We start from the raw sequence: 17,534 nt of genomic DNA, 5'->3' as shown, positions 1-17,534 counted from the left end.
TCGTTCGGGTCTTCTTGGTCTTTCCTGATGACTTTTTTTGATTGTCAAGGACTTGCAGATATTTTCTCACACTGGACGGATGCTTTAACTCCACATGACGTTTCAAATGTGAAGTTGACGAGGCAGACGCTCAGACTTGTTTTCTCAGCGCAGGTGGACATAATTTGCACAGAAAGGTTAGATTTTTACCGTCGGACTCTTTAAGAGACGATGTGTAAATTCCTGCAGATAATCATAAGCGGATCATCATCTGACGGCTCGCTGACGCTGCGTCTGCATCGTCTCTCTCTTCACTGGTCATGTAAAGATGCACCGGGCTCGGGCCACCGTTGCCATGGAGCTGGTGCCCGTTGTTATGCTAGTTTGCGCTGCATTGTGGGTAATGTAGTGTGAAGTCGGCGTCTCGTCGAGTATTTTAAATGTGCGCCGTCCGCTGGTGAAAAGTATTCTGTATTAAAGTATTAAAGTATTCTGACCTAAACAGTGAAGCTGAAACTCACATAATCTGAACAGTTCAAATTCCAGTTTGTGATCTGCAGAATGAACAAGTTCACGTTCAAGTTCTTTATTTGCAAATATGTTGCGTTCAGTTCAACGTTCTTACAGTTATGAACATGTTCAATGAATGCGTTCATTTGAACGCGTTCGTGCACAACACTGATCACCCAGTGCTCTATCTAAGTGACAGTCCTGGGCATTGCTCCCCTCTACCAACCCCGGGAGGCCCCGCACTGAGCTCAGGTCTCACACACTGATGTTTTAAGGCTGGATTATGGTTCTGCGTTAAAGGTATAGTCTGTAATCGTATTCAAAAACATTTATTGTTATACTGGGTGAAATGGTCCTTCCATCCTGAGAGTAGCCAGTGAATAATGTGTTCAGAAAAAGGAAAGAAAAAAATCCGACCTTTCTGACAGCTTTAATCCTGTAAAAACTCTGACCAATCTGTTTTTTGTGCACCGAATGGCACAGATTGGTCAGAGAGACCGGAGGATTGGCAGGGGGGAAAGAACCAATCAGATGCCTTAATTTTAAGTCCCGCCCACGCCCCCTCTGTCCCATGCCTGCACTCGTCACGTCTCTCTGCTTCAAGCCCCCCGTGTCCACTTCCCACAGGTCCTCCTCGGCTCAGTGTCTCAGTGTCCCAGTGTGACCCCCCCCCCCGCTCCTCCAGACCGACTGGCAACCGCGGCCTGACATCGGAGGGCCCCCGACGCTCCCGGCTTCACCGCCGGCTCGCGGTCGGGCGGTCACGTCGAATGTAACGGCTCGCCCTGCTAAAAAGGCTAAAAAAAGAAACCCAAAGTGCGATTCTGCGGTGCAGGTTGTCCGCTACTGGGGGTCTGCCACAGACCCCCAGTATGGGGGCGTCTCCATGCCGGCGAGGGTAGAGAGCGCCGGTGCGGGTGGCGGTGCGGGTGGCGGTGCGCTGCGGTGCTGTACAGGCTCTGGAGCCACGGCTACGCCATAGGGTACGCCGTAGCCTACGGCGTAAGGTACATGGCAACGCGCACCATTCTGCGTTGGTGTAACACGGAACCATAAATCAGCCTTCAGTCTGTGTGCTGTTCTGAACTTCTCTGTTGTGCTCATTTTTGCTGGGACGTCGGGTCCCTCCGCCGAGACACAACTTTTGCGGTATGCGTTCATTGTTGTGTCTAAAAATGATGCGCTGTGCCCACCCAATCAGAAACGGTACAGATATTCTGTGATATTTTTTTATATTTATAAAAAAATAAAATTATAAAAAAAATAAAGGATCCCCATAACTTTGATTGGGTGGGCAGGACGCACATTTGGGTGGGCACAGCCCACCCCTGCCCCCCCCCTAAAACCGGCCTCGCTTACAGGTGAATGAGACATGGGGTAGTTTTGTTGAAAATGTGCTGTCCAAAATGTCCTGGAAAACTCGATTCCTGCAAATGCGCGTTCCCCAAAGTTTGTGGGGGCGTGGCTTAGGACGGAGTGCTGACGGGAGGGGGAGGAGGGGGCGGGGCTTAGAGGAGGTGCCACTTTCAAATCTTGCTAGCTCTCCAACATCACGGACTATACCTTTAAGGCTGGATTATGGTTCTGCGTTAAATCGACGCAGAGCGTGCGTCGCAGGTTGCGCCGCAATGAGCACCCCCATGGAGCACGCCAGGCCGTGACTGACGTGCACCTCCAAAAAACTGTAACTACGCGTCAAGAGATTACAGACCCAACACAGACCGAGAGGGCTGTGATTGTTTTGCTTAGTAGCAACGCATTTGTAAAGCCTGGATTATGGTTCTGCGCTACACCAACGCAGAGCACACGCCGCTGCCGTGACGCCGTCGTGAATCCTTTGGACTTCTCTGTCACTCCATTTCGCCGCAGCGCAATACCCCCCGCGGGCGCTAGGGGGGTGCGATCTTTTCCTGAATGGTTTATCCGACTTTTCCGGTCACAGTCAATCGAAAACAATTGGACAACTATTGTGCAAAAAAACAAAACAAAAAAAATCACACAGACACGAAGAAAAGAGCGCTGAAAGTTCACGACCGCTTCACAAACCGGTACCAGAAATGCGTTGCTACCAAGCGAACCAATCACAGCCCTCTCTCTCTGCGTTGGGTCTGCAACCTCTTGACGCGTAGTTACAATTTTTGGGAGGTGCACGTCAGGCACGGCGTGGCGTGCGCCATGGGGTGCTCATTGCGGCGCAACCTGCGGCACACGCTCAACGTCGATTTAACACAGAACCATAATCCAGCCTTAACGCAGAACCCTAATCCAGGCTTTGGAGCTAAATACGCCGCAGTCAAAATGACATATTGTCTGGGGACGTCCACGCATGTCCACGCATGTGTCGACCGATGCAGGGCAATACCTCAGGTACAGTATAAGTGAAGAGGGTGAGGTACAACATCTGGCCTGCCTGCAGTCCCGACCCGTCCCCAGTAGAGCATGTGTGGGATTTTGAAATGGAAATATAAAAACAACAACCCCAAACTGTTGCGCACTTGAAACTTACAATAACAACAGAAACACATCATCACTGGACATCATCAGTGCCAGAAGGCCTTTTAAGAGTCGTGGGAAGGAATGGCAGCATTATGATGTCATGAGTTGACACACTTTGCAGAGAATAAAGTCCATGTAAAAGACACTGAGTTGAAGCTCTTTATGGTTCAATGTTGTAAAAATCTGAACGCTGGACAGAATATAAGATGACCTCCGCTGCAAAGACAAATGTTGTTTGACCTTCATTAGCTCCTCAGAAGCTGATGAAGGTCAACAAACTGCTGCTCGTCGCTCATTTGCATCGTCTAATTTCAACTGTTGTCTGAACACCCGAGACGGAAATACCTACAAAGGCTGCTCTTTTCCTTCTTGTAACGTTCACACTCTTTCTTTCGCAGCTCTGTACGGAGTCCTCTTCCCAAGGCACAAAGAGGCAGCGTTTGCCAACTACAAGATGTGGGAGTCCCTGGGTTTCGTCATTGCCTTTGGCTACAGCACATTTCTGTGCCTGGAATACAAACTATACATCCTGCTCGCTGTTCTGGTGCTGACCGTCATCACTTACCCCATAGTGGAGTACTACGAGCACAAGCACCCCACCAGTGTTGTGCAAGTTCATACTTCTCATGAACTAGTTCAAAGTTCAGTTCACATAGTTTAAAAATGAACAGTTCACGTTCATAGTTCACCATTTTCATTTTGAACTAGTTCAAATTCAGTTCATTTCAATATTTTTAGGTGAGAAGTACGAATGAAAAGTCCCCCTATCCTAAAACTGTTCACTGTATACCAGTGGTCTTCAGCCCTGGTCCTCAGGACCCCCTGTCCTGCATGTTTTAGATATTTCCCCTCAGAACCCTGATATAAATGACTGTCATTAACAGACTTGTGCAGACCTGGATGACAAGCTGATGACGGCCATTAATAGAATCACGTGTGATGATGCAAGGACACATCTAAAACATGCAGGACAGGGTTGGAGACCCCTGCTGAATACAGTATTGTCCTAGTGGCGTTTCAACTTTATTCAGAGGCTGTAAATCTCCAACATTGTAGTGCATTATCAATTTGTCTACCTGTTACTGGGAAATCAGACCTCTTAGCCGTAGGCTCAGCGTTGGTGTAACGCAGAACCATAAATCAGCCTACATTCATAAAGACTGCACCGGGCTCGTCGAGTACTTTAAATGTGTGCGCCGCCCGCTGGTGAAATAAGAAGGATTATTCCGTAATAATTGGACCTAAACGGTGAAGCTGCAACTCACATAATCTGAACAGTTCAAATTCCAGTTCATGATCTGCAGAATGAACAAGTTCACGTTCAAGTTCTTTATGTGTAAATATGTTGCGTTCAGTTCAACGTTCTAACATAGATGAGGTTGTCGCCCAGACATATATGTAAACATATCCCCAGTGATTGCCTTCACATTAGCTACGCTGCTAATCAGTGGTTCTTTTTCTTTTTGTACATTTATTAATCATCATGTATTAAAACCGTCACAATTAAATGTAAATATGTTAATATTTCAAGGACTGCTTTGTCGATTATAAATCTTTTGACAGTGTCTTGCTGTAAATGTATTCCTTGTTTGGATGGGAGGGGCCTATTCTGCAGCTGGTCTATTATAACCAGTTAGCTTTAGCAGCTAATCATAAACATGACCATTAACCATCCCCATTTTACAAAGAACAGTGAAAATAAAGGCAAGGTTGCAGACAAGCACACTACCAGCTTCAGGCCCTTGTTCCTGGTACTGAAGTATTGAGATAATTGTTTTAAGTTGTCGCAACATTTTTCTTTTAAGAAGTATTTAACTTTTTTGAATATTTGTTTTTGATGCACATGTGGCATATTTTAGCTAGACTAAAATAGTACAGAACGAGACTAGACTAGAACGAGACTATACTTGTACAGAACTAGACTAATACAGAACTAGGCTGAACTAGTACAGAACTAGACTAATACAGAACTAGGCTGAACTAGTACAGAACTAGACTAGTACAGAACCAGACTAAACTAGTAAAGAACGAGACTAGAACAAAACTAGACTAGTACAAAACTATGCTAGACTAGTAAAAACTCTAGACTAGTACAGAAGAACTAGACTAGTACAGAACTAGACTAGACTAAAATAGTACAAAACTAAACCAGTACAGAACTAGACTTGAACACAGAACGAGACTAGTACATAATTAAACTACACTAGTACAGAACTAGGCTAGACTAGTACAGAACTAGACTAGGTTAGTACAGGACTAGACTAGTTTTTTAAAACAAAACTAAAAAATAAGTAATCGTTGATTTAAACCAAGCAAAAATACAGAAGCACTGCCTGAAAAAGTAAGAAAATCATATGATCCAGTAACTTAAACAAGCTCCTGCCAGCAATTCCTTTAACTAATCTTTATCTCACATTATCTTGACCCATTTTTCTCCAGTTTATAAATTTCTTCATGCACGTTTTAAACATCGCTCTGCAAGATTACTATCGGTTGTATTTGTTGGGTCCTGCCACACTAGTTCTTTTATTTTTAAGCCTCTCTCTTTTCGTAAAGTTGCTGTTTTTTTCCAGGTTGTGCTTTACCTGTAGACGTCACATAACAATGTCACAGAGGTAATCAGAAAGCGTTATATAAATGATAACACCTGTGCACTAACCCTTTCCTCAGTTCTAGTTGATGACCTTGTTAACAGTTACAGTTCCAATGTTATGACTGTTATTGATTCTATCGCCCCAATTAAGACCAAAGTTCTGTCCGGGAGGAAAGAGTCACCCTGGAGAAACGCCACACTGGTTAAAGCACAGAGAAGGATATGTAGACAAGCAGAACGCAGGTGGCGCAAAAACAAACTTCAGGTATATTACAACATTTATAAAGAGAGTCTTCGCAACTATAACCATTAACTGAAGAATGCAAGGCAATCGTATTTTTCAGAGATTATCGATAGAAACAGTAATAATGCTCGCACACTGTTTTCTGTGGTAGACAGACTGACAAACCCCGTAGCCTCAATCCCCCCTGAACTGATGTCTGAAAAGGCATGCAATGACTTTGCTGCCTTTTTCACTAACAAAATATTACAGATAAGACAAGCAATGTGCTCCACCTCAGGAATGATACCACTTCGGCCTTCCCATCCTCTAGTAAAGCTGGGACAGTTCTGCCTCTTAGATTATACAACCCTAACGGAAACGGTTTCAAAATTAAAGCCCACAACATGCTGTCTTGATATTCTGCCTTCAAACTTTTTTAGAACAGTTTTTCACTGCATAGCTCCGGATGTATTGCAGATAATAAATACTTCTCTTCAAACAGGCCAGTTTCCCCAGGCCTTGAAAACTGCAGTAATAAAACATTTTTGGGGAAAATCATTTAAAAGGTCGTTTTCCAGCAAATCCATGCTTTTATGATGCAAAACAATCTTTTTAACGCATTTCAGTCTGGATTTCGGCCACACCACAGCACTGAGACTGTACTCAAATCAAAGTCTTAAATGATATTCATCTGAATAATGATGCAGGCAAATCCTCTGTTCTGGTATTACTGGATCTCAGTGCTGCATTCGACACAGTTGATCATAACATTCTTCTCAGTAGACTGGAAAAGTGGGTGGGACTTACCGGCACTGTGCTTCAATGGTTTAAATCTTACTTGCAAGATAGGGCCTTTTTTGTGTCAATTGGAAACCATGAGTCTGAGAGAACCAAGATCACATGTGGGGTTCCTCAAGGGTCCATTCTCGGACCGCTTCTATTCAACATCTATATGTTACCACTAGCTCAGATTATGGAACATCATAACATTTCCTACCATACTTATGCCGATGACACACAGCTCTATATTTCAGTGTCACCACATGACTACAGTCCCCTACTCTCATTGAGTAACTTTATTCATCAAATCAATGAGCGGATGTGCCAGAATTTTCTCCAGCTACATTCAGAAAAGACAGAGGTGATCATTTTTGGCCCTAAAAATGAAAGGGAAAAGATCAGCGCTCACCTTGGCTCCATGTCATTGACAGCTACGAATCAAGCCAGAAACCTGGGTTTAATTATTGACTCAGACCTGAACTTCAAGAGCCATCTAAAGTTTATCACTAAATCTGCCTACTACCACCTAAAAAACATTGCTAGAATTAAGGGGATTCTGTCTAAACAAGACATGGAAAAACGTATTTGTGCATTCATTTTCAGTACGTTGGAATATTGCAATGGCATCTTTACAGGCCTTAACAAGAAATCTATCAGGCAGCTGCAGCTGATCCAGAACGCTGCTGTCAGAGTCCTTACAAACACCAGGAAACTGGACCATATTACACCGGTCATGAAATCACTACACTGGCTTCCAGTGAGTCAAAGGAAAGAGTTTAAAATCTTACTGCTGGTCTACAAAGACCTGAATGGTCTTGGACCAAAATACATGCTGGATCTGTTAGTTCCTATGAAACTCCCAGACCCCTGAGCTTCATCTGGATCTGGTTTGTTGTGGTTCCCAAGAACAAGAACCAAGCAAGGTGAGGCAGCGTTCATTTATTCTGCTCCTCACCGGTGGAACAAACTTCCTGTAGACCTGAGGTCTGCTCCAACTGTAGATCCTTTAAATCAGGCCTAAAAACATTACTGTTTACTGAAGCGTACTCCTAAATTAAATACTTACCTGCTGTACTCTACTGCCCTTATTTTCAAATAACTTGTGCTTTTTATTTTACCTCTTTTCTTATCATTTTATTTCATTTGTTATTTAAGCGTACTTTTAAATCAGCAACTTGTGCTTTTTATTATTTTAACTTCTTTTCTCATAATTTTATTTCATTTTATTTACTGTCTAATTATGTCTTGCTGCTTTTAATGTCGATGTAAAGCACTTTGAATTACCTTGTGTTGAATTGTGCTATATAAATAAACTTGCCTTGCCTTAAATCTAGAAGAATTTAGTTTAAGATAATTTCATGGTGGACTCAAAACATGCAAGATGCATAAAACAAGTCCAAATCATCAGTCCTCTACCATTGTGCCGGGCAGCCAGTACGAGATTTTGGTGCAAATTTGCTGGTTTTCACCAAAATTGGCCTCCAACACTTCCCTTTTAGTCTCATCTGTGCCCGGAGGTCGGGCCAAGTCTTGCAGCCCGTTCAAGTGCGACACTGCAAACCCCAACATCTTGCTGCCGTTCTTTCTAGAGCGGTGGTTTGTGCTGGCAGCCCTTCCCAACAAGCATCATACCAAATCATACCATTATACATATCGTATGTTGCATTCCTAGGAAGATGAGCATCCATCTAAAATGTTTTCTAGTCGTGAATATTTCTCACGGTTGACAGACTCCAGATTGTTTGGAAATGCCCATGACCCTTCCCTGATCGATGGGCAGCAATGATTGCAGGGCCATTACTGATATCTTTGCATTGTGTCAACTGTTCTGCAATGCTCTATGTCGGCAAAACACCTTTTAATCAATACATTTAATTGACACACCTGGAAAATACATCCCTTCTATAGTTAATCTCTATGGTTACATGAGATGAGGGTTTGGAGAGTAAATCAAGACCACGGAGACCAACGTGCTGCATTTCAAATGGTGTTTTTTATTGCAATGTGTTGCATTCCCACATTCATAGATGTTATAGATTTGTTAGTCAAAGCATCATTTCCTCAAGGTTGGCATCCTCACCTTGGAAAGAAAGCAGAGGGATCAAATGCACGAGGTGTTTGTGTTTTGAGTGTAGTAGAGAAGTGTGTGTTTTTGTGTGTAAACTTGAGCAGCCACAAACACATGAATGAGCAAACCTCTGAATTTAGACTTCCAGTAAATGACAATAAAGAGAGCTTTGTTTTTGTCTGTTAGCCTACAGGGCTCTCACTCCCCACAGGGACTGGACCAGGCCTGAGACTGATTGTCTACAACTTTCCAAAGAAAAGGTAGATTTCTTTATATTCACGTTACACACCTGAACAGGGGCGGTTGAAGGGTTTGTAAAAGAGACGAGAGAGAGAGAGAGAGAAAAAACAAAGAAAATATAACATGCATAAAACTCTCCCCAATTAACATTGCCACTCAAATTGTCTTGTAATAGCTGCTCCGATGCCTCTTTAAAATCAAACTTTACATGAGTGTAATATACAAAACTGGACAAAAATGAGTAAAATGCATCATATATATTCATATTATATATATATATATATGTATATATATATGTATATGTATATATATGCATACATATATACACATATATATGTGTTTGTATATTTATATTAATTTGTACAAGGGAGAAAGTGGAACCTTGGTCTTTTTCCTTGAGTTCTCCAGTTAAACACCAACCCAAACACACACATTCAAACACAAGGACACACCCAGTGGTGAGTAAATACTAAGCCTTCTTTTAAAATCCATGACCTAAATCCAACCTCAGTCCCAGTAAGGAAGCACTTATAAAAACTTGACAACTGATGCTGCGGTGGACGTCGCACGGAGCGGGTTCTGGATCTGAACACGAGGACCAGGAATGAGACGGAGGCGTGAAGAGGCCGACGGGTCTCAGTGGTGCAGGAATACCGCGGCGGATCCGCGGCGGATCAAAAAAGGTTTTTGCTTCGTGAAAAAGTTTGTGAGACTCGTGATTTATCTGGACGCTTGCTCCCGCTGCCAACCCGGGCCGGGTATCCGTGCACCACTAAACACTAGAGACGACGTCCAACGGGCCGGCGCACCACGGCTCTGACAGGCGGCAGAGGTCAAGGTTCACACGAGCACGCCTCTAGACGGACACAGAGCGGCACACCGCCTCGGGTTTAAGAAGAGAAGAAAGAAAGGAAAGACGACTGTGTGACGGGGAAGCAAAGGCCAGGCGGCTGGAGGGCAAAGTGTCTGCGGTTGCTAAAATGGTTGTGAGCAGGAATGTTCAGAGTTCAAGCTGGAAGTCTTTAACGGGACATCTGGTACTAGAAGACAGCGCAAAGAAGAGGGAGGGATGTCACCTGAAGAAGAATAGCATAGTACTTATACTGAGGATCGGTCAGTGTAAGACACACACACGCACGCGCACACACAACCACACACACACACATACATATTACATTACAAAGAAGCTAAAGTGTGTACAATTTTTCGCAGTCATTTGGATGATGGGTATCTACTAAAGTCTCCATGAAGAAGCCAAACAATTCATTTCGTTTGAATTAAATGACAATATCGAACATTTTCTCGGTACATTCAGGGGACAAAAACCCAGAAGCTGAACATATTGAGACAAGAGTCTTGATGGCCTTTTCACTCCCAATGGATGTGTTATAAAGTGCAAAATTAGATTGTATTTGCAAATTCCTGGGATAATCTGATTAATCTTCTACGTGTGTAAAAAAGTCATTTGTACAGTAAACTATTTTTTTTCTTTAAAAAGGTGAAAAAAAGTTTTTCTTTTAAAAAAAGAAACAAAAAAACAAAAACCAACCCTGGTTAACAAGGTCATTACTGTTGAACAGTAAAGGAGCAATCTTTACTGCATAAAATACTGTATATACACGAGGCACCTCAAGTTTGGTATAAATCATCGGGTAAATGGGGGGGAAATAGTCTTTTTTTTTTGTTCAAGAATGAAATTGAGAGCTGATAGAGGTCGTCGGCAGGAATAATCCCACTGCGGGGGCTTTTTTTTCTTTCCATTGTTGTTGTAAAGTAACTCTAAATTTCTCCAAATGAGTGACCTGCGGTCGCTCCGGTGTAACGTCTGCATGCATGAGAGGAAATGCTTGTTTCAGTAAGGTGCATAGCTAACGGTTGCAATGTTTTCCTTGTTCCTGTAAACGAGTGATAAGCACTTCAGGCTCAGAAGACCTCATTGGCAAAGTCTAAAAACCGACCAAACTTTGGATACATCACAGAGATTGTTGCTCATAGGCCACGCTGAGAAAACGGAGAGTGCTGAGACGCCGAGACGGGTCGGGTGGGGAGGGATGGAACGCGCATGCACGCCGCCGCGCGAGACAGAGAGAAGCAGAGGGCGCTACATCACGCCTCGCCCCAGTGACGATGAGGTTTGCATATGATTTCCATCAAACGTGTTGAAGCTTTGGTCATTTACTACTGACTGATGCGAAACAAGGTGACGTCAGTCGGACAGATGAGGAAAGGAAAGAGGACACAACACCCCGCTCACCTACACTCCTCCACAAAACCAAGGCTCCACTCTCTCCGATCTGCTTAAACCTCTGACAAGAGAAAATTAAATAATATGGCCTCTTTCTTTCTTTTTTTTTTCTTTTTTTCCTTTTTTTTTTTTAAATTAACCCGTACAAAAAGCCAGTCCACACTGCTTCTCTCTCAGTAAAATCACATTCAGCAGTCGCTAAATCATTCTCTGGCATAGTTACGTGAAAACACCCACAGGTACTGTGTAGGGTCTAAAGGGCAGAGAGGAGAATCAAACAGGACATCTTCATCGGTTTCATCTCAGAGAACACCACATATACAGTATTAGTCACATGCGCGCTCACAGTCACGTACACACACACACACACGCACACACACACACGCACGCACGCACACACACAAGTCATCAGAAAAATAAAAAAGTAGAAAAATCAAATCAAAATAAAAACATGACAGAGGCGAGTAGTTATTTACCACAAATTCGGAGCACTACTTTTTCGTTGATTCTGAACAAATACATTTTCACATTTCTGTGTTATTTACAATATGTTAACATCATGAAACAAACATTATAAAAGAGGTGAACCTGGTACCAGTTGACTGTAGTGATAAGGGAGGGACTCTTGCTTCCACTGAATGGCTGTTGCATAATAACATCTCACGTATGCAGCGGATGTATTTGGCATGTTTTGTTGGTTTTTTTAACGGTAGTTGTTGCAGGATAAGCGGACAGTTGCTGCTGCTGAGCTTCTCCATTTGAACAGAGTTGTACAGGAAACCATGTACATAGGACGTACATAAGTCCATGCGGTAAAGTAAAAGGAAGCGGGTGTTCGATGCCGCGGGTAAAAAAAAAAAATCCAAGCAGGAAGTTTTCTGCACTCTTCTGCCATGTGTCAGTGTTTGATCAGGGACAGATGCGCCGGCCTTTCTGGATTCAACCCTTTTACTGGGATAAATGTCGACTTCTCATTCATCTTTACATTGCTGTTTAAAGGAATAGTTGGACCTTTTTGTCCTGCTTTGAAGTTGGATTTAACGGTTGCGTTATCTCAGTTTATCTCAGCCGACTTGGACGAGTGCAGAAGCAACTTATTCTGATCTGATGCCAAACTCAGATGCCAGCCTTTTCTGTAAGAAGCTTTTCTTCCTGCTCCAGATATCAGGAATGCTTACTTCAACAGCCAAAAGCGCGTGTCTGGAGGCTTTTACGTGACTTTGTAACGAAAGGGACGTGGCACAGTTCAGGCTTTTGGCAACAACCAGAGAAGCTAGAAGATCAACCGTGTATCTCATCAGGGCCAGACGCAGCATGATCACATCGGAGGTGAAAAACCTCCCCGGATGTTTGATCTCAGAGCTTCAGAGTCGAGCCTGGATCAGAAACAACCGTTTCAAACGCCGAGGGAGGCATGAAGCTCCTGCGTTACCATCACAAGATGACCGGCTGGAGGGGACTATACTGATGCAGAGCGTCGTCAAAACAGCAATAAAACAAGCTGCTCACAGTGTGAAAACATGGTTCCAAACCATCAGACAACTCACTCTGCGCATGCAAAAGCCTGCGGTAATATTTCCACGTGGTTGTCCTGCATTTATAAATCCGGTTTAAACCCTCTTGCTATTTGGGAGCCACCGGTTGCATCCACGACGCACATCGATACACGTAAGACACTGTGGCTGAGCGGGAAAGCGCTTCTCAGAGCCCACGGCGTCGCTGCAGGAGCGGCTGAGCGGAATGTTGACTGATCTCTCCATCATCTGGGCACCGTGGCAGACGGGGAAGAGTCTCTGTGGAAGCAGCACACAGAGAAGCCTGCTTCAGCAGAACCAGCGCCAGACCTGTCCACCTAACGGCCGGCATGAGTTAAGTAGTTTGAAACTCAATTAGGCGTTTACCCCGCCATCTCCCACGAGACAGAAAGAGCCACGGGTCATCCGAGTTCGTGCTGACGTGAGAACACGGCAGATACGTCAGGAGGAAACTCCATGAGGAACAATTGACGGACGGCCAATCAGTCGCTGTTAAGATAAAGGTGCAGTACGGGGCGTCCTCCAGCTAATTTAGAAAAATCTCACACTCAATTTAGAGATCATGAGTATATTTTGTGTAAATTTACTCATGTAAAGAATATTAAGAGGCAACGTCCCGGCAGGGTTTCTGAGCATGACGAAGTGTTTGCTTTCTTGAAAAGAGGTCTGTGATGACGGAGAGAGACAGTGTCTGACTGAGCAACAGTAGTCAACAGAGAACTGTACGTGTGTGTGTAGCCAGTGAGTGGAGTGAAGTCTTCATCGGGAAACCGGAGACGGAGGGAGAGCCGGGCCGAGCCCCAGAAAGTGACCCTCAACGCGAACAACACAGGTGTGCAGAAGGTGAGGAGGAAACGAAGAAAGTCCGCTTTTCTTTTTTTTTCTTCTCTGACTCAACCCTTCCTGTTTAGTTTCAAATTCACAACATTTTTAAATTAATCATCCATCACATCTTTGTTAGGAACTTCTATTACTAAAGCCTCTACTTAAATGTCATATATAGGAACAATAACCGAAAGTTTGTCGTTTGCTGCAACTACAGGCACAATACTGACGTGGCTCCGTCCATCACAGCAAAGAACATGGCTTTAGGTGTTATCATTTTATATGCAATGGTTACAAACACATGTACTGTCTGAAAACCGCTTAAAATTATTGTCCATACATTGGAGTTTAAAATAAAATAAGACAATAAAAAAAAAAAAAAAAAAAAAAAAAAAGAGGAGAAAGCAACAAAAGATGGCCAACTGGTTCCCTGGTAACCACAAGACAAATCAAAGCCATAAATACCGTTTTGTTTTGTTTTTTTCAGAGTGGCTGCTTGCAGCGCGGCCGGGACGCCAGAAGGAGTGAGGTCTAGCTAACTTTTAATTACCAAATCTCTTAAAATTTCTTTTTACATTGCAGAAGCTGGAATAACTTCCTCCTCCACTGCAACATGTAGCCTTATTACAATATGCCAATAATCTCAAAAAACCAAGAGCTCACATTATTAGAACTGGTTTTAAAAACAGGAAACTAACCTGGATCAAATGATACTATACAGAGTTTTGCTGTAATCAATTAATTACACTTTTTTTTTTGTCTTTTTTTTTTCTTTTTTAAGGAAAGCAGGTACAAGAGAAGAGTAAGCTCATCTCCAAGTCTTTATCCTTCTGTAATGTACAATACTACCCACCTGCATGGTGCACATGGCAAACAACACTGATAGGCTGAGAGATCGCATGAAGATACTCGAGAGAGAAAAAGAGAGAAAGAACCCATCGGATTCTGTATTCACAGCTGCTGAAGTGAGGGTAAAATGTGATGGACAGACAGTTAAATAATCATAAAAGTCTTTTTTTTTTTATATCATACTTTGACAAAAATAAAAAATAAAATCTCCTCCCGGAGGGAGGAAGACATCTAAGTTCCAAACTGAGCAGCATCCCGTCTGTCTCCCATCCACCCATCGACGCATCCGTTCTGGTTGTTGTCAAAGCTTCTTCTGAATATCATGAAGATGATGATGACGATGATGATGATGACGGTGAGAGCAGAAAATTTTAAACAATTCAAACAAACAAACAAAAAAAAAAATTAACAGAAGACTTAATAGAATAACATGTAGTAGAAGAAGCAGAGCTTGGGAAAAACTCACACTTCCACCAGGCACTGTAGCCGATAGGGAGGAACAGTCACAGAACCAGCTGATACTGAGCTCCTATCCCACAATGCCGCAGAGGTCTGAAATCTTAACATTCCCACATCGCTGAGAGACAGGTAGAGAACAAAAAAATAAAATAAAGGATAAACACAACCCAAAACAAAAGCCAGAGGTGTTACAGTGCGAGATACTCTCACACGTGAATGCTGAGTTCAGCTGTGAGCTGCAACTTATGCTCCCAAGATACTGCTGCAACGGCGTGACGAAAACCGTCTGATCGGGGAAAAAAGAGGGTTAAAAGAAAGAAAAAAAAAAAAGAAAAAAGGGTGGTCGGCCCTGATTTGACAGTTACGACAACTTGGCAAATCAACAATGACGTCGCAGTTGTTTTCTTGGGTCAGGAAGCAGGAAGTAGGTCACAGAGGAATGAGCAGCAAGACAACACTGCCTTTAATAGGCTGAGGCAGACAGACAGGTTGTCAGACAGATTAGACAGGCAGGTTTAAATACACTGCTGCTCCTTCTGACTTTTCTTTAAATACTGGGCGTTAAAACAAGCAGCCCGGGATCCCCCCCCCCCGCAAAGAAGTGGTCAGGCTGCTCCAGCGACAGCCGCACCTCTCTGAGCTTACGTTGTGGCCCTCGGAACATCCATCCTTTCATTCATTCGGTGAGACGGAGACAGCATTGGGTCTGGTGCAGCCACCCGCGGGGCGGAGGTGTGGAGAGATAGAGGGAGCAGGAAAGCCAGCGTGGAGGAGGGGGGGGGTCACTCGGTGAGGAGCTGCTGGAGGAGGCTCTTCTGCTGGGCCTGGTTGTTCTGGGAGCCCGGCGCGCCGGGGCCCTTCTGGGGGGCCGGGGCTCCGATGGCGCTCTGGTTCAGGTAGGAGTCGCTGCCCACGAGGTTCACCGTGCACTGAACGTCCGCGAACACCTGAACCTGCTGCACCTGCAGAAGCAGAAGCAGAAACGTTGGTTTCGCAGCGCAGGTGGTTCATCCTTCAGTACCCTTACGATAAAATAAGAAAGAAAAACCCACCATGGTGCCTGAAACTGACAAAAATAATAATAAATAATAATTTTCTGAAAGTCAAATAGTCAAAACCAGACATTGCTTTGCATTGTGGGTCAGCATAGTCTTTGAAAGCATGCTGGGACAAATTAGTTGGTATAAAAAGGACTGGACAGGAAGTACTAAACTAAAGTGTGTCCTGTAATAAGTAACACGGGTGTCTGCGATCTTGCAGCCGGTCTGTCTGTCAGAAAACCCATTCTAGAAATTTCTCTGACAGACTCAGAAAAACTTGTCATCTAAAACCAGTTTTTGCCTCATAAATGTTTGCGTTTCTGCTGAAAGGGGTCCATGTTTGGGGTCTTTTATTAATTTGTTTCCAGACGGTGATTATTTTTTTAATATATAAATGATTATTGTTAAATGTGGATAACTTCCAGTCAGACTTCAACACATCTGGACAGCATGTCTTCATTTGCGAGGGATTAAATTAAAAGTAGCAGAGATGTTTTTAAAGGCCTAAATTGAGAGTTACTGGTGGAAATGTATATTTTTTTTCTGTTTATTTGTTTTTTTCCCCTGTTTTCTTACTGTAATTGGGTGGGTTTTAAGAAAAAAAAAACCCAGCTCTGGATGGATGTGCACTTTACTGATGGAAAACACAAACGGATTGAGGATTTTGAGCTGTAAATATGTTCCAGTGGTTGTTTCGGTGTCTTGATCAGTAAAAGGGGTTTCAGTGATTAAATAAACTACTAACTCAAAAAAAAAAAAAAAACCCATTCTAGACAAGCATGTTAAGAGTCAGGGCTCCGAGAGCCTCTTCAAGTAGTTTGATGTCCCATATGGCACCGTCTGTGCCAGAGTGCAGGGCACGGTACCTCATCTGAAACACTCAGGAGGCTCGGTTCTGTCGAGAGGCTGCTTTACCACGTCTGGCAGAGAGCGCCTCGACTCTGTGAAGATACAATGAAATCTCACGCATTCTGTAGCGAGACGTCTGTAGCGAGACGTCTGTAGTGAGACGTCTGTAGTGAGAGGTCTCAGTCACAGGACACGTGTCCCGCTACAGGATCACCACCCAAAACACCAGAGAACGGTTACAAACAAAACATCGGACTGTTTTGAAGTCCTCCTCTAAATCCTATTGCACATCTGTGGCAAAAGGTCAAACATAAAGTCTGGAGAGGAAAAACCCTTCAAACCTGAGACAGTTGGAGCAGTTTGTTCTTGGACAGGATTGATTGATGGTCAGACCTTCAGCTGACACGTTAACGTTGGTCCTCGGTTGGATACGGGTTGCAACGTCAGACAACTAGTTAGCGCTGGCAAGCAACCATCATCCGACATCTAGTCAATGTAACCTTACTAAAGTTAGACGTCAAGCCAACGTTAGATTTTTAATTTAAACCCAATTTTCAAATCTGTATCATAATTTAATTATAATCAAATATTTGAATACAATGTTGTTCCAACCTCACACTAACTTCAGGTGTCCTCTATTGCTGGTAATGATGAACCAATCAGAGAACAGGACGTAGTAACACGCTTACCTCCTCCACTTTTTATTGGTGGATTTGTGGCAGACCAATGATTTAAAAATCAGTGTATTTTTCTTTATTTGTTATAACTAAACGATATTCCGAGTTATTGTGAATCAGCTGAATAAAGTTCGACTTACCTTACCTTACTTTCGCTTTATATATG

The 17,534-nt window shown here is 43.4% G+C and overlaps 1 protein-coding gene across 4 annotated transcripts in view; it reads right to left on the bottom strand.

Moving 5' to 3' along the window:
• Positions 1-8,560: 8,560 nt before the first annotated feature.
• ncoa1 (nuclear receptor coactivator 1) overlaps positions 8,561-17,534 on the bottom strand; it is a 62,117-nt gene continuing 53,143 nt past the window's right edge. For all 4 annotated transcript variants that reach the window (XM_061707457.1, XM_061707458.1, XM_061707459.1 and 1 more), the window contains exon 22: positions 8,561-15,764. In XM_061707457.1, coding sequence (XP_061563441.1) covers positions 15,585-15,764 — 180 coding nt within the window. In that variant the 3' untranslated portion in view covers positions 8,561-15,584. The remainder of the gene's footprint in view (positions 15,765-17,534) is intronic.

Source organism: Cololabis saira, chromosome 18, assembly GCF_033807715.1.
Source record: "Cololabis saira isolate AMF1-May2022 chromosome 18, fColSai1.1, whole genome shotgun sequence".
NCBI classification, from domain to species: Eukaryota; Metazoa; Chordata; class Actinopteri; order Beloniformes; family Belonidae; genus Cololabis; species Cololabis saira.
This window is presented reverse-complemented; position numbering and strand designations above follow the sequence as displayed.